Source organism: Odocoileus virginianus, chromosome 5 (genome assembly GCF_023699985.2).
Source record: "Odocoileus virginianus isolate 20LAN1187 ecotype Illinois chromosome 5, Ovbor_1.2, whole genome shotgun sequence".
In the NCBI taxonomy this organism is placed as follows: domain Eukaryota; kingdom Metazoa; phylum Chordata; class Mammalia; order Artiodactyla; family Cervidae; genus Odocoileus; species Odocoileus virginianus.
The window spans coordinates 31,458,060-31,475,807 of NC_069678.1; the positions used below are offsets into that span (position 1 = coordinate 31,458,060).

At 38.5% G+C, this 17,748-nt stretch overlaps 2 protein-coding genes across 5 annotated transcripts in view; one reads left to right on the forward strand and one right to left on the reverse strand.

Moving 5' to 3' along the window:
• Positions 1–14,054, reverse strand: part of TRMT13 (tRNA methyltransferase 13 homolog) — a 19,714-nt gene extending 5,660 nt beyond the window's left edge. Inside the window, exons 1-8 of one of the 3 annotated variants that reach the window (XM_020906061.2) lie at positions 13,750–14,052; positions 9,310–9,356; positions 9,156–9,222; positions 5,984–6,046; positions 5,735–5,804; positions 5,381–5,487; positions 4,860–5,027; positions 2,495–2,567 (exon numbers count right to left, since the gene is read on the reverse strand). In XM_020906061.2, coding sequence (XP_020761720.2) covers positions 2,495–2,567; positions 4,860–5,027; positions 5,381–5,487; positions 5,735–5,804; positions 5,984–6,046; positions 9,156–9,222; positions 9,310–9,356; positions 13,750–13,896 — 742 coding nt within the window. In that variant the 5' untranslated portion in view covers positions 13,897–14,052. Of the gene's footprint in view, positions 1–2,494; positions 2,568–4,859; positions 5,028–5,380; positions 5,488–5,734; positions 5,805–5,983; positions 6,047–9,155; positions 9,223–9,309; positions 9,357–13,523; positions 13,671–13,749 lie in introns of those variants that run through there. The other 2 variants (XM_020906062.2, XM_070467743.1) reach the window with 2 other exon arrangements.
• An 81-nt stretch (positions 14,055–14,135) lies between these two features.
• The window catches only part of SASS6 (SAS-6 centriolar assembly protein), a 50,593-nt gene continuing 46,980 nt past the window's right edge, over positions 14,136–17,748 (forward strand). For both annotated transcript variants that reach the window (XM_020906058.2, XM_020906057.2), the window contains exon 1: positions 14,136–14,316. In XM_020906058.2, the coding sequence (XP_020761717.1) occupies positions 14,252–14,316 (65 nt within the window). In that variant the 5' untranslated portion in view covers positions 14,136–14,251. The remainder of the gene's footprint in view (positions 14,317–17,748) is intronic.

The following is a 17,748-nucleotide window of genomic DNA, read 5'->3' on the forward strand; positions in this document are numbered from 1 at the left end:
AAGTTACTTCAAACTGGAGCTTGAAGTCAACAATTCCACTTCAAGACTCAAGAGTTCATAGTCCCTCGATCCTCACTATGAACACACCATCAAAAAGCACAGATGCTTGAGCAGAGCCTCTCAGTTGAAAAAGACAGACCAAAACAAATGGAAAAGAGCAAATGAGTAAAGACAGACTATAAAGGGAGAATACTTCTTAAAAAGCGTATGCTAATATCCTCACAAAGATACTACAATTCTGAAAAGAAGAACAGTTAAAATAACAGATAAATTCAGAGAAAAAGATCTTAGAAATTAAAACTATGATAGAAGAAATTAAGTTGAAGAAATTTGCAAAAGTATAAAAAAAAAGATACAGAACAGAGAAGTAAAGTCAAGAAAAGTAGAGAACTATTTCAGGTCTAATAACTAGATCATAAAAGTTCTCCCATTAAAGGAGAAAAGAAAAAAATGAAGCAGAGAAAATTAAGAAAGAAAGAATGCAAAGAAATTACCCAGAATGCAAGGAAATTTCCCAGAAAGCTGAGAATACTGGAATCTCTAAATCAGGATTTCTCACCCTTGGCATTATTAACTTTTGGCTCCAATAATTCACTGCTGTGGAGAACTGTACTGTACCTTATAGGATATTTAGCAGGGCTCTGGTCTGTATCCACCTAGCCAGCAACATGTCTACTCTTGTGACAACAAAAAATATCTCAGACATTGTCAATTCTCCCTGAGGGCCAAAACTGTCTTTAGTTGAGAACCACTGCTCTAAACACAAAAGCACACCAAGTGCCCAACACAACAGATAAAAATATGACTATAAGGCACATCATTGTGGAAATTTAAAACTGAGGACAGAGAAAAGAGCCTATACATTTCTAGAAAGAAAAAAGGGATGATGTACAAGGGATCAGGACTCAGAACAGCACTGAACTTTTAAACAACAATACTAATGGAGTAATAGTTTCAAAGTTCTTAGAAATAGAAAGTGAAAGTGAAAGTGACTCAGTTGTGCCCAACTCTTTGTGAACCCATGGACTATACAGTCCATGGAATTCTCCAGGCCAGGATACTGGAGTAGGTAACCTTTCCCTTCCCCAGGGGATATTCCCAACCCAGGGATCATCGCAGGCAGATTCTTTACCAGCTGAGCCACAAGGGAAGCCCCAGAAATAGAAAAGATCCAGCCAAATCAAGTGTAAGGGTAAAGTTAAAAGATATTTTCAGACAATGCAAGGTTATCAAATTTCTTTCTAATGCAGGTGTTTCTCAGGAAGCTACAGAGGAGGTCTTTGCCCAAGAAGAGTAAATTAACAGAGGAAGATGTAGGGTTAGATGTAGATAAATAGAGAATTCCCTGGCGGTCCAGTGGTTAGGACTCCACACTTTCACTGCTGAGGATTCGATCCCTGGTTGGGGAACTAAGATCCCAAAACCCATCCAGGATGGCCAAAAGAGAAAAAAAAAATGTGGAAAAATATATTTCAACCTACAAGAGTGAAGGGAATCCCCAGGATGAGAATGAAGAGTTTTAAGGTTGACAATTGTGCCCTAGGAACAGAAAGGAGCACGCCCAGTCTAGACTGGAACAGGTCTGAAGGATCCAGGACAGAATTTTTCAGGAAGATGGCAACTAACAGAATACTTGATAAATGTATTAAAACAATTTAAGACAATTAAAGTGCAATTTTTAAAGTTATACCTCAATAGTCGATTTACAATGATGTGTTAATTTCGACTATACAGCAAAGTCATCAGTTATATAAACATATATATATATTCTTCTTCAATATGGTTTGTCAGGGGACATTGAATATAGTTCCCTGTGCTATACATAAGACCTTAAATACATTTTTAAAAGACCAAGCAAAAAAAATTAAATTATAAATTATCTACTAACTCAATGAACAAATTTTATTTACAATATGGGCCAATGGTGGGTTGCATTACAGGGCTGAATTAAAATTAGCAGAAGAGGTTGCTGGCATATGTTTGTATTATTTTTATTCTAAATAATATGAAAAACTAAAAAAGGTACAAAAAGGGCATTAAAAAGTATGATTCATTGGTGTGTGTATGAAATAAGTTCCATAGAGATGGGTTATTTTCTTTGGTACAATTTAAAATTGTGGGAGAGAACTAGCTCAATTCCTTAACAGTTTTGGTAAAGTCATGTTAACAATGGGCAGAAGGCTGGTGTATGGCATGAACAAACTCAGTAATTCAACAGCACAAATAAGCAAGATAAGGGCATATTATCAAAAATTTTAAACTATTCTCTAGTATGACATTTCATGTCTAGCGGATACTGAAAAACAATTTCTTAAGAGTGCCCTCATCCCATTTATATGTATCTAAATGTTAAGATATAAAATTCTATATTAAAAATGGATTAATCTTTGTTTTTCCTGAAGCACTGTTCTGCCTGATTGGATTTCTAAGCAACCCTCAAGAGTTTGAAAATTCCATGATTTATGGAAGAGCAACTGAAAGTTATGCAACTTACTCAAACACAAGTGTTGAATATCAATTTGAAGTCTTTCAAACACTGAATTTTTCTTTCTGTGTTTGCCATCTACCTGTATAAACAGAACATTATTATAACAATAGGTTTCATGTAAGGGAAAAAAAAGCTTTATGAAAATAAAAAGATTTCTTTTTCTTTTCAAAAGTCAGAGCTAATAATTTTCCATTTTATTTTTTAGTATTTAAAAAGCAGAATTGTTAATTGTATATTCTGTGGCAGAAAATAACAAGTCCATGGGATTTTCCAGGCCAGAATACTGTAGTGCGTAGCCTTTCCCTTCTCCAAGGGATCTTCCCAACCCAGGGATCGAACCCAGGTCTCCTGCGTTGCAGGTGGATTCCTCACCAACAGTCACCAGGGAAGCCCAAGAATACTGGAGTGGGTATGCTATCCCTTCTCCAGCAGATCTTCCCAACCCAGGAATTGAACTGGGGTCTCCTGCATTGCAGGTGAATTCTTTACCAGCTGAGCTACTAGGGAAGCCCTCACATTTTTACAAGCCTCGAACATTTTATAAATTATAATGTGCACATTATTTCCTTTAATTCTAAAAATCCCCAATTCACTGATGAAGGCATTAATGCTCATAGATGTTAACTGACTTACCTAAGATTATTTGCCAGCTCCTTTATCTTTATCAGGCCCTAATACACTATTTGTGGCTGGCTTCTCTCCTTACTTTCCCTGAAAGATCACAACCATTCTCATCTATATACAGATACCTATGACTGATAAACCTACACTGTGGCCCAGACCGTTCTGATGAGCACACACAAATCCAACTGTCGAACACAAAGTTCTCCTTCAACAGCAAACTCATCCAAAACCGAACTCATTATTTCTCCCTCTGAACTATATTCTTCTCCTTCATCCTGCCACATCCCTGTCTGAGGGAAGAACACCACTTAGTCATTTAAGGCACAAAAGGTCACCAGAAGTAACTCCTCCCTCTTAATAAAGTCTCATGGCTCCCACTATCATTACATTTCTCATATTCTTCCCTCCTCTGTCTCACTGCAATATCCTTAGCTCTGGCCCATTTCTTACCTGGATCATAGGCTAGTATCTTATTATTAATCTCTCTAGGTCATACTCCTCTGATACAGCTTTAATGGTACTGCTAGGATGAACTTTTAAAACTCCACTTACTTCACCAATCCTGATATACTCCTTAAATCTCTTCTTTGCTGCTTCCTTCTCCTCAGGAAACCTACATTGAGGCTGGTGTTCTATCTTCTGGTAGAACTCTTACATCATCTGGTCCTTATCACTTAGCGTACTAAACCAATATGCTTATAAAACTGTCCCATTAGATGTAAGCTTTTTGAAGACAAGAATTAAATCTTGTTTCCACTGTATCCCCAGCATGTAAAAGGATAAAGTCAAACTCCTTCCATAGCATAAACTATGACCCCTTCCAAGGTCTCTCCCACCTCTCCCATCTCACTGTTGAACTCTACTTCACACCATGTACTTCCATCACCCAGAAATGTTTCTGTGTTCCCCTGTCCTTTCAGGCATTTGGTTACACTGTTCTTGCTTCCTAGAATGCTTCTCAAGCCCTGTATCTAGAAAATACTCCCTTTTCAAGACACACCTCAAATATCATTTTTTCTATGTAGCCATTTATCATCACTTCCCTGCAGTAAAACTTGTCACTCCCTCCTTTGAACACACACTGTATTCTGTGCAGCTTTTTCCCCCCCATATTTTAACACTGAAAAAAAAAATCATTTATCTATTTGTCTCTTCTTTCTAAATCTAAGTGGGCTTCGTTTGTGGCTCAGCTGGTAAAGAATCTGCCTGCAATGCAGGAGACCTGGTTTGATTCTTGGGTTGGGAAGATCCCCTGGATAAGGGAAAGGCTACTCACTCCAGTATTCTGCCCTAGAGAATTCCATGGACTGTATAGTCCATGGGGTCGCAAAGAGTTGGACACGACTGAGCAACTTTCACTTTCACTCTAAACATAAGTAATAGAAATAGGGACTCTCATCTTATCTGACTTTATCTACTCAATATCTGTCATGGTTCTGCTGGTATGCTCAATAAATGTTCACTGAACAAACAGTAGGTTTCAGAGGTAGGGAAGGACTGAAGCCTTAATTCCTAGCTTGAGCTTGGCTCTTTCCACGTATCTTCTGTCTTTGTTATTTTAAGAACTCAGATCAATCAACTATCGAAATTTAGATTAAAAAAAGTTACATTTAGTTTAAGTCACCAATATAATTAGAATAAAAAACTACAATCAAATAAACACAAAAAACTCATTTTCTTTTAGAGGCTTTTTTTCTTAAGTGCAAACAAAATCTGGCTACAAATATACCACAATGGTTTCACTTACCTTGAATCTTGTGGTCACCTTTTCTACTAGGATGAAGTGAACTTTTTCAGCATCTTTTAAGGCAATATCAACCCAATGAGACAATTTTCCCTTTCCTGCTCCAAATTCAACAAAGCATCTTCTTGGACCAAGTAACTTTAAATTTTCAATGTTACCTAAAATAGAAGCCTGCAAACTTCACAAGATTATTTTATAAACTAGAACAAAAACATCTGGCTCAAATAGAAAAACAGCAAGACAATTTCTGTATAGGGCACCACGTTCATAATGATAATTTTTCTTTGGCTTTAAAGTTTCTCTCCTATTTTTAAAAACTTAACGTGCAGTACTCAGAACCCTATCCGTGCCAAGGACTTTCCATATATGTTTGGACAACATTGTTTGAAATGGAGATTCTGTACCATGAAAGATAGCCTAAACAAAATTTCATTAATACTATATTTAGAAAAAAACAGAATGTTAGCTTCTGACAAATGAACAAAAAGGCCATTTTTAGTAGAGTTACTGTGGTTTAAACATACCTGCTGTTTCAGATGTTTGGCTGCAGAATCACCATTTTTAGGGTCATTAAGGGCATCATGCAATGCTGGATGGGACATAATTTGATCTTTAAGTGTGCAGTTCAAACCTGTGCCAAATAAAAGCACACAAGCCTAAACAACCAAGTGTGAAACAGTAGGGTTCTAAGCAATGGTAGTAATATCTCTTAAACCAGAGGAATTTCCCTTCTCTAGGGGATCCCCAACCCAGGGATTGAACCTGGGTCTCCTGCATTGCAGGCACACTCTTGACTGTCTGAGCCACCAGGAAAGTTCAACTCATACACCACCTGATTATTCTAATAAAATTTAACTTGCAAATTTAGGCAGACTTACCTTCACTTGCTTTTCTCAATTTCTTAATTAAGTTTTCCAGCTGCTCTTCAGAGAGAGACGAAATTGGAACCTATATACAAAAATGGGACATGAGCTGGTCTGGGAACTGATAACATTGATTCTATAAGAAATGCATTCTATGTTAAAATAGTTAAATTTATTTCAAAAATTGGAACAAAAACTGTAAGCTTATTTACAGTGTGGAGATGCTCATGAACACCTCATAAAATTAAAAAGTCAAGTACTTACTAACTGATCCGGTATTTCAGTTTCGTCTTTTAAGCCTGAATTAATATCTTGAATAAAGAAGTCCTTAACAAAAACAAAATGATAACAAAAGTTATTAATGTGAAGAGTTCACAAAAATTAAGGTGAAAAACTGATTCATCCCTTCTAATACTCTGTACCTGCCACCTTCTCTTTCTTTCATTCATTTATTCATGAAAAAATTATTCATAAATAATTACTGAGTGACTAGTCTGTTCCTTAACTTGCTTTAGTTGCTGAGGATTCACCAGAGTGAACAGAACAGACAAAAACCTCTGTGTTCCTGTATCTTACAGTCTAGTGAGGTGGCTATCTGAATAAACATTTATAGTCCAAAGAAACTTATTAGTAATTTCTATTAACATTTTTACCTATCTCAAGCATAGACTGAGGATGTTAGTTTTGCTAACTGCTAAAGCAAAAACAAAGGTCCAACTACAAATGGCTGTTTATCACATAGGTAGCATGACCACAAACAGTTATGAAAAAATATTACAATGGTTTAAGTCTGGTTTCTTCTATTTTAAAGTACTAGTTAAAACAGAATATAAAAATGTCCTGTGATACTATGTTGTGTAAATTAACATAGTGAGATATTTCTAGTCCATTTTCAGGGACAGAAAGACTCTAAGTAAGGATCTAGTTCAACATATTCAATAATGAAAATGTTCTATATCTGCCCTAGCCAACATGGTAGCTGCAGCCTTGAAATATGGCTAGTGTGACTGACGAACCAGACTTTCATTTTGCTTAATTTTAATTAACTCAAATTTAAATAGTTACACATGGCTAGAGAAGGAAATGGCAACCCACTCCAGTATTCTTGCCTGGAGAATCCCACGGATGGGCGAGTCTGGTAGGCTGCTATCTATGGGGTCACACAGAGTCGGACATGACTGAAGTGACTTAGCAGCAGCAGAGGCTACATATTAGACCATGTAGATATAAATGAATGAAATAGTGTAATTTTTTACAAATTCTCTTTTGAAAGTGAAAACAACTCCTGAGATATTATGCGCAGTAATAGGCTTTAGTTATACAAACAGCAGAAAAGTAATGTGTGGATTGTGGGTTGCTACTTTTACTTATATGGGTAATAAGAGAAACTAGTGAATAAGTGGAACAGGTTAGAAAGTGGGTATCAGAATGTTTTGTTGGATGACTGAAAAAACTATAATGGAAAATTATTAATAGCTACAACTATTAGTAAAGCAAAACCTGGTTTTCATGTTATACATAGTGTACTAGACAAAAACTGTTCTGCATTTCTTTTCTCTATCTCATCATCCCACTGCTTTTCTCCCTTTCCTTTTTGCTGTGTTCCCAGCATGCAATGAAATCTGTGCATGGGTATTCCATTTTTTTTTTTGGCCCAGTGCCACTCAGCCTGTGGGATCTTAGTTCCCCAACCAGGGACTGAACCTGGTTCTTTGGCAATGAAATCATGGAGTCCCGAGCACTGGATCACCAGGAAATTCACAGGGGTAGTCCAGTTTCAATAAATTGACTTTTTCTCTCAAATCGTTCCCAGAACACATATTTAACCTGCTTGCTTTAACTAAAGTCTAACAGGTAAGGAAGAGAACCTCCATGCCTGTGAAAGTGAAAATGTTAGTTGCTCAGGTGTGTCCAACTCTTTGGCTCTGTCCATGGAATTCTCCAGGATAGAATGCTGGAGTAGGTAGCCATTCCCTTCTCCAGGAGATCTTCCCAATCCAGGGACTGAACCCGGGTTCCCTTGTGACTCAGATGGTAAAGAATCTGCCTGTAATGCAGGAGACCCAGGTTCAATCCCTGGGTTGGGAAGATCCCCTGGAGAAGGAAATGGCAACCCACTCAAGGATGCTTGCCTGGAGAATCCCATGGACAGAGGAGCCTGATGGCTACATGCAGTCCCTGGGGTTGCAGAGAGTCAGACACTACCGAGTGACTAACGCTAACACTCCTGCATTGCAGGCAGGTTCTAAAGAACCTGCCTGAGCCACCAGTGAAGCCAGATAATCGCCATGCACACCTGAAAGTGAAGGCAACATTCTTTTCACCCAGAGGCTAACTAGGGACAGTCATCCCTTTTCCACTACACATCTTAACGTAAATATCTTTTCTTTTTAAACTTGTGCCATCTGGCTTACTGGTTCTCAATTAGAAGGCATTTGGAAATGTATGGGGATAATTTGTCGTCAAAATGACAGTGCTGCTGGGACTTCCCTGGTAGTCCAATGGTTGAGAATCTATCTGCCAATGCAGGAGACAGATTTGATCCCTGATCCAGGAAGATTATTATCCAGGTGCAGGACCTGTGCCCTAGAGCCTGGGAGCAGCAACTACTGAGCCTATGTGCCACAACTACTGAAGCCTGCTCACCCTAAAGCCCATGCTCTGCAACAAGAGAAGCCACCGTGATGACAATCTGGCCTACTGCAACTGGAGGGTAGACCCTGCTCTCCACAATTGGAAAAAACCCCACACAGCCACGAAGGCCCAGCATAGCCAAAAAAAAAAAAGAATTATATATTTAAAAAAAGGATTTAGTTCAAGTGTTACTCTTTCTGGAAAGTCTTTCTTGATCCCTTAGATTTAATTTTAATGCAAGTATGTGCTCTTATCACATGTACACTTACTTCTTTCATTGAACTTAACAGTTCACTGAAGACTGGGATCATATTTTCCTGAAATAAACTTGTATGCTACTGTGCTAAGTTGCCTCAGTTGTGTCTGACTCTCTTCTCCCCTGTGGACTGGGGCCACCAGGCTCCTCTGTCCATGGGGTTCTCCCGGCAAGAATGCTGCAGTGGGTTGCCGTGCCCTCTTCCAGGGGATCTTCCTGACCCAGGGCATGAACCTGTGTCTCTTGTGTCTCCTGCACCGCCAGGTGGTTTCTTTACCACTAGCGTTGGCATTAAGTATTTTTGAATAGATAAACTGTGGAATTACTCTCTGAGTACTATTTTTGTTGCAAAAACATCTGTTACCTGAATTAGGACTCCTAGTGGATTCACAGTCTAATGTCCTATATACACTCAGGTGTATTTACCATATTTCAGTCTCCTGAAGCAAGAGCTTTGTTAAAAGCTCATATTTGTAATCTACTAAGTATATATAAATATTACATAGCACCTATTTTACCATTCAATTTTACTGACCAAACACTTACAGGTTTCGGCTTCTCTCTTGAGTTACACTTTTTCAAATGCTTTGCTAGTTGATCTTCATATACTGTGCTAAATTCAAAGAGAAAATTATTTAAAATAAGACTGTGATAATCACTGTTTCTAGCACAGAAAAACCCTTCTCCAACCCATACTTACTGTTTTGGATCTAAAGGACACAGAATTCTTTTCCGAGCATTTTCTTCCTAAAAACAACAACAAAACAAAGAACATATTTATTCTAACAATATATCAAGTTTATTGCTTACAGATACTAGATACAACTTCAGTATAATCATAAGCTTATGCTAGCCCAAAACAAGATTAAGGAAACCTTAAAGGCACATTAACAAAACACTCCCAAAATCAGATCATCGAGTTTAAAACACAAATTTCTAGTGTAATGAGATATCACCTCATACCTGTCAGAATGGCTATCATTAAAAAGAACATAAACAACAAATACTGACAGTCATGTGGAAAAAAGGAAATCCTCATTCACTGTTGGTAGGAATGTAAATTGGTAGTCACTATGGAAAATATTAAGAAGGGCTCTCAAAAAATGAAGAATACAACTACCATATGACCCAGCAATTCCACTTCTGGGTACATATCCATAAAAACACTAATTCAGAAAGATATGTGTACCCCAATGTTCACAGTAGCATTATTTATAACTGCCAAGATATAGAAACAACGTTAAGTATTCAACAGATGAATGGATTAAGATGATGTGGTACACACACACACACCCACCCCTATGGAATACTATTCAGCCTTTAAAAAGACTGGAATTCTGCCACTTGCAACAAAATGGATAGACTTGGAGGATACGGTCAGAGAAATAAGTTAGACAGGGAAAGACAAATACTGTGTGATATCACTTATATGTGGACTCTAAAAAAAATACTCCTAGTGAAAATAAGAAAAAAAGCAACAGACTGACAAATATACAGATCAAACTAGTGGTTACCAATGAAGAGAAGGGGAGAGGAACATTATAGGGGCAGAGGATTAAGAGGTACAAACTATTATGTATAAAATAAACTACAGAGATATATTGTACAACACATGGAATATAGCCAATATGTTATAACCACTGTAAATGGAGTATAACCTTTAAAATTGTGAATCACTGTATTGTATCTCTGTACCCTGGTGGTTCAGACCGTAAAGCGTCTGCCTACAATGTGGGACACCTGGGTTCAATCCCTGTGTCAGGAAGTTCCTCTGGAGAAGGAAATGGCAACCCACTCCAGTACTCTTGCCTGGAAAATCCCATGGATGGATATCCTGGTAGGCTACAGTCCATGGGTTTGCAAAGAGTCAGACACAACTGAGTGACTAAACTTTCACATCATCTATACTTCAATTAAAAAAAAAAACCTCTCGTGTAGCCAGTTTAGGTATACATGAGCAAATACTGCTTTGGGAAACACTGATCTATAGATTACAGAGAAAGATACCTTTCTCTAGAGAAAGAGAAAGTTACAGAGAAAGCCAACATATGTAATTTTGAATCTATGACAGCACTGACTAGATATACACTATTATTCTAGGGACCACTAAGGAAAAAAAATGCTGCCAGTCTAAATTATGACATATCATTGATATTAAGAAATATTCTGATTTTAGAGATGTTAAAATGTGTGTGGGGGAAAAGTGTATCTCAGACACAACAAAAGACAGATCTTCCTCAACTCAACTGATGATGGAATTACATCCTGATAAACCCATTGTAAGTTGACATATTCTCAGTCAAAAATGCATATAATACACCTAGCCTACCGAGCATTACAGCATAATCTAGTCTATCTCAAGTGTGATCAGAACACTTAACAGAAGTCTACAGTTGGGCAAAATCATCTAAAAGCCTATTTCATAATAAAGTGTTGAATATCTTATGTATTTTATTGACTACTGTACCGAAAGTGAAAAACAGACGGTTCTGTGGGTACAGAATGACAGTTAGCATATTAGTTGTTTATCCTTGTGATAGTATGGCTGACTTGGAGCCCTGACTCCCTGACACTGCCCAGTACTGCATATCACTAGCCCCAGAAGAGATGAAAAATTCAAAATTCAAAGTATGCTCTCTACTGAATGCCCACTGCTTTTGCAGTATCATAAAGCCAAAGAATCATAAGTTGAACCACAGTCAGCTGGGGACATCTATATGGTCTTTTAACCATTTGGTACGTGATCATACTCTACTGGCTTTGTAGCTTTTGGTACAGAATAATAACATCCTATTTGTTTCTAAGTTACATTGATTTAACTACATGTACTCAGAAAAAATAAAGGAGTTAATAGTTAATAGTGTTGGCAAGTCTGTATAGTATAACTGTTAAAACCAAAGGTCAGTCAGACTGCTTAGATTCCTAATTTTTCTATCAGTTCCTAACTATCAGCTCCTAACTCTATGATCTGAAGTCTTACTGCCTCATCTGAAAGATAATAAGGTATCTTACCTCTCAAGGGTTGTAAAAATTGAGCTAATAGGTTTCAAAAGAAATGTTAGCACAGCGCTGTTCATACAGTAAATGCTGTGTTCATTACTAGTATTAACAATTTCTTTTTCAGTTTATTTCAGTTCCGTTTTGCCTCCCAGTGTATCCACAAAACTATGTTCACTGAATTTCATGAACTAGTTAAGAGACTTTTCAGTATCTTTTGAAGATATAGCACATATTCTTCCCTATTTGCTGGCTTTAAAGTCTAAACTCCATGAAGGAGAAGACTCTATGTTAACTTCCCAAAGTCTAATGATAAGTAGGGGAAAGTACTTTTAGAATTCGTTATTTGTTAGAAACAAGGCTTCTCAACCTTGGCACTACTGTACTTGGGGCTGGATAATTCTTTTTTGTGGGGGCTGTCCTGCCCACTGTAGGATGTTTGGCAGCATCTCTGGCCTCTAGCCATTAGATGCAAGAAACAGTTTCCAGCTGTGACAATCAAAATGTCTTCAGACATTGTCTGGGGAGGCTAAATCACCCCTAAATTAGAAACAATGGGTAAAAATAAGTACAAGTTGTCTCAGCCATATATGACACTTAAGAAAAAAGAGATGGAAACAATATACTCAATCATAACAAAAATTAAAGAGTCAGTGAAAGTGTCAGTTGCTCAGTGTATCCCACTCTTTGCAACCTCATGGGCTGTGTAACCCACCAAGCTCCTCTGTCCATGGAATCTTTCAGGCAGTTATACTGGAGTGGGTGGCCATGCCTTTCTCCAAGGGAACTTTCCAACCCATGGATTGAACCTGGGTCTCCCGCATTGCAAGCAAACTCTTTAATGTCTCAGCCACCAGGCAAGCCCAGAATACCCTAAATTGAAAACCAAACCATAGTCATTGAAGGTGTTTCTACTTGGTGCTTTTCAGTCCTTTTTCAAGAGATTAATAACATGATGTCATTCCTCTTCAGGAATATGGATTACCCTGTAAGGATCTAGTCATTACTACTGTTTCCATCTGCTGTCATCTTCTGGACGTCTGGTTAAGGTGAAATACCAGGTCTTATAACAGGGAGAAAAAAATCCTCCTGCAATCATAAAATTCATTTTTCAATCAGGGGACGTTTGCTGGTCCTCTCAAAATACAACAGAAAGTGTACTTCAAAGAGTTTCTGTAAGTCACAGGTCACAGTCACAGGTCAAAAGAAGAATAAGCTTGTTTCAGTACACTTCATTCCAGGCAAGTTAACAGTTAAAGCAAAATATGAATTAGAGCTATAGCTATGAGGGATCAGTAGCAGATGAAGGGGTTCTACGGTGTTATCTGTACTGGATATTGCCTAGAAGGATAAACCATCTAACAAACAAAAATAATGTAAATAATACTGGATATTCAGAAGGCATGAAATCAAATGCTTTTCTCTATGGTTTAATCTTCCTAAAACCTATGAAACATGCTCTTTTTCTATAAGCATTATGCTGATCTTGTTTTTTTATCTTGTTTTTTAAATGCCCTGTCATGTATACCCTAAAGAAATACACATACATAAAAGTATATGCTGCTTGACAATACAATCATATGTACAATCGAGCAAAACTGTACACTTTCTGTTCTCAATTTTAAAAGAATTCATTCTTACGTGTTTTTTAAATCTCTCCTTCCCCTTTTCAGCAAAGTAGTTACTAGTTGCTTTCAAAAGACTGTACGTCTAAATAAAAAATTTTTAGAAGTTTCTCTCAACCGCATTCACAAGACGTGATTATCGTTCACGAAACAATGAAAACACAATTAGTGAAACCTTGGATTCTTTCTTTAATCACTCTTCTTTCTAAACCACCATTTCCCATCAGGAAGGCGGAGAGTGAGCCGAGCGCAAGAAGCGGTAGTCTGCAGTAAAACTAAAATCTAGCATTACCATGAGTTGGTATCAAGATAAACGGGTCACTGCTGGCGCTTTACTTAAATAAAAGAAAACACTGCACTTCACTACGGCTCATCATCTCTCCCTAGGGAGGCCAGTACTGCGTTTATCACAGGAAAAGCTGCAAAATCCAGGGGACTGAAGAAGAAATCTGTCAGAGGGGAGGTGCCGGACCAGGAAACTTATTTCCGACCCTCGAGAGGGTAAGGCGATACCAGACCTCCGAGGCTCCAGCGTGTTCACCACAGAACCTTTTTCCGGCTGCCACCACCATCCTGCAGAACCGCTTCTTCTTTTCCACAAAATAACCGCATCGCCCCTCTTCTGGAAAGGCAGTTCCATGCGGCGTCAAAGCAGAGGCCGCCATAATTCAGGGCTTACTCCGGGTGGCAAGCATTGATGGGCTAAAGAAAAGAAAAGGTCTCTGGTTTACTCTGGTCCCTTTCCCATAACAAATATGGCTGCGTCAGCTCCCGCCACGCAGGATAACGCCATGCCCGGAACTTTACCACCCCAGCTTCATAAAACCGGAAGAAGTTGATGGTGGCCGGCGAGGTCCAAACCTCCTTCGTATTCCCTCTGTTTCTCTTTCCCCGCCTCCTCCGCGGAAGTAGAGCGGCAAACTCAAACTTTACAGGACCCGGAAGTCTTTCAGGCTAATATCGCGGGCCGGGCCTGTTGTGTTGTATTTTTTCGCACACTGGCCAGGGCAGCGGTTCAGCATGAGCCAGATTTTGTTCCAGCAACTCGTCCCGTTGCAGGTGAAATGCAGAGACAGCGAGGAGAGGTGAGGTTCGCGTTACCCCGTGCCCGTGGGTGGCGGTTGGGGTCGGGCCAAAGGGAAAGATGGCGGCCCCCGCCAGTGCTCAGCGGCCTGCGGCAGGGTGTCCAGACGGAGTCCCCGGAGAGAGACCTACCTGGTACCTGGCTCTCTCTCACTAAGTAGGTTCTCCGTCGCCGAGAAGGGAAGTATGTGAGGAATGGGACGCTGACCTGCATCAAATTGATTTAAAGAAAAACTTATCTCTAAACGTTATCGTGGACATTATAGCCCTTTGCTCTTTGACAGATAAGAATTCCTGCTCAGAAAATTAATTTACTCTAGAGCTTACGAGTTCAACGCAGGGCGGGCACTCGAACTCAGGCCTTGGTTCCCAGCCATTTTTCCACTCTTTTTTGAGTTATATTGGAAGTAAGTTAAGCTTCGATTTAATCAACTATATGGTATATTGCTACTTTTTCACATTAGTTACTAGAAATAAGATAAATTACGTTTAATAGACTAAAGACAATTGGGGAAAACCGTAATTTCTTTTATCCATTAAACAAATATTACATATTTGCAAAACACCTGCTGGGCACTGGGGATGCAATGGTCAGGAAAAAGTCCTTGCTTTCATGGAGTTCACATGCTAGTGGGGATAGGAAATAGTCTGACAGATAAATGCAAAATTACAACTTTGACAAATGAGGTGGTGCTGTTGAGGCTTAAGTAGAGAGATCTTGGCAAGAAGTCAGGAGACTTCAGTTTTGTCTCTCACCAGAGTGGCAGCTGTCTCATTTATAAAACTGATTTTTCCTCATTTGTAAAACTGCTATAACATGCCTACCTACTTGGTTATTTTTTTAGGAGGATCAGGTGTGAAATGTGACTAAAAATGAAAACATTGATATATTGAGCTACCAGTAATGTGAAACTGGTGTATAGTTCAGAATTAGGTTCAAAATCAACTGGCAGGCCAGGCAAGGAGATGGTACCAAGACCAGCTGCTGTTAAGTGGAGATCTATAGGTTACTTGGTGGTTCTTTTGTGCTGCCAAATATGGGAGCCACTATATGGGAGCAACTATAGTTGACATTTGAAATGGATCTAAAGTGAACTAAGGTACATAAGAGTAAAATGCACACTAGACTGAAGACTTACTATGAGAAATACGTTTCTTTAATGTGACTTCTAGAAAATTAAAAAATTATATGTGTGCCTTGTATTTGTGGCTCCATTGTATCTCTATTGGATACCCATGTTCTAGAATGATTATAGAAAGAAAAAGGAAAGGTGGGGGGCATAATTTCTGATTCCAGTATTGAAGCTCCTTAGCCCATTGCCTTTTCTTGTAAACAAAGTTTTATTAAATTCAGCCATTCTCATTTGTTTAAGAATTGTCTATTGCTGCTTTTGTGGTATAGGGGGAGAAATGAATAAATGTGACAGAGACTTTATGGCTGGCAAAGCCGAAAATATTTATTATCTGACCCTTTACAGATAAAGTTTGCCAACCTCTTATGGGAAAAACAGTCCAGACTCTAGTTAAGTAGTCAAGGCCAGTTCAGCTCAACAAATATTTATGAAAGCCTGCTGTGTACCCGGCACTGTCCTAGGTGCTGAGAATATAAATCTCTTCTCCTCCTTACCACCTTCCTCCAATGGCAGCAACAGCAACAAAGCTATTTTTATTCTAGCCCTCAAGGAACTCCCTTTAATAGCGGAGACAAAAAGTTCTTCCATTTAGAGGTAGTATAGCACAGGTTAGGAGTTCAGGCTCTGATAAACAACAAGGTCCGGGACTATATTTAATATCCTGTGATAAACCATGATGGAAAAAAACGTGCAAAAGAAAATGTACGTATGATTGAGTCACTTTGCTGTACAGTAGAAATTAATACAACATTGTACATCAGCTGTACTTCAATTTAAAAAAAAAGGATTTATAATCCCTCTGTTTTGTACATTAAAAAAAAAATAGGCTATGGAGCCACACTGTTTAGATTCCACTTTACCAGTTAGTGCTTAATTTTGTACAATTTTTCTTACTTCTCTGTGCCTCATCCTTATAATTGATAAAAATAAAATACCTGCTTTGTGGGATTATTATGAGCATAAAATAAGTGCCTGGAACTTACGAGCATTCACTAACCATTAGCTATTATCAAAGAGTGACTAATGCATGAAGTAATGCAAAGGAACTGAAGTCATAGAGAAAAAGGAACTTCAGTTGAAGACTGGTAGTGCCCAGAGAACTATGTCTGGAGAAAAGTGGTACAAAATTTTGAAGCCCATGGTTTGACACCAACCTGCTTTTTCATTTTTTTTCCCCCCTTAAGCTCCTCTTCCCAGTGTAGCAGTCATGCAGGGCTATGTGCTATCCTCCGAGTGTACCTGATACTCTCAATACTTTACCTTTACTCCAGCTCTTCCTTCTACCTCAGATGCTTTTTCTTTCACGACTTCTATGTCTGTCTTAAATTCCTTCTTTATAGGGATGTTTTAAAAGTTACCTAAGTTGAAATTAATTGTCCTTATTTGTTTGTTAGATAGCATGGTATAAGTGAAAGATTTGAGTTCTGATTTGGGCTCTGCAGTGTGACCTTACCCAAATTTGCAACTCTGTGCATCTCAGGTTCTTTCTTTGAATGACAGAGATAATATTTACTTAACAAGATTGTTGTTAAATAAGTTGATATAAGCAGGGTGCCTGGAAGACACTTACTAGTGTATGTATTAAAGCCTTAGAATACCATCAGAAGCAAATCTAAGATAAAGTCATTTAATATGATCTCAATATGAGGTCATGAACCATGTTTATTTCTGTTTGTATCCCTGGCACCCAGCATAGTACCTGGCTTAGAGCAGCTTTTGTTTGAATTGAGAGTTTAAGGTCAGAACTATTAGGGGTCAGAGGTGGCTAGAATCCAGTTCTCCTAATGTCAAATCTAACTGATCGGGAGGATGTTACGCAGATTTATGACATTTATTTTGAGAAACAGCATTTTTAAAATTGTTTTTTAAACTTGTTTTATAATGTTCCTATGATGTTAACCATTACAGTGGAGAAAAGATTTCTGATTTCAGATCCTCTGAAAGCTCACATTTTCCTACAAGTTATTGCTCTGGAGGTTTTTGAACTGAATGTGGGGAATAGTTTTAATTTATGGGGTTCTCCTCCTCTTTTTCCTCCCATCATCTAATGCATATAGCCTTTTGGAATGTGTGTGTTACTTGGTCAGTCATATCCTACTTTTTGTGACCCCATGGACTGTAGCCTTCCAGGCTCCTCTGTCCATGGAATTCTGTAGGCAAGGATACTGGAGTGGGTTGCCATTTCCTACTCCAAGGGATCTTCCTGAATCTCTTGCATTGGCAGGCGGATTCTTTACCACTGAGCTACCTGAGAAACCCTCACATTTAAAAAAGTGTAAAGTTATCAACCACAGTGTCATA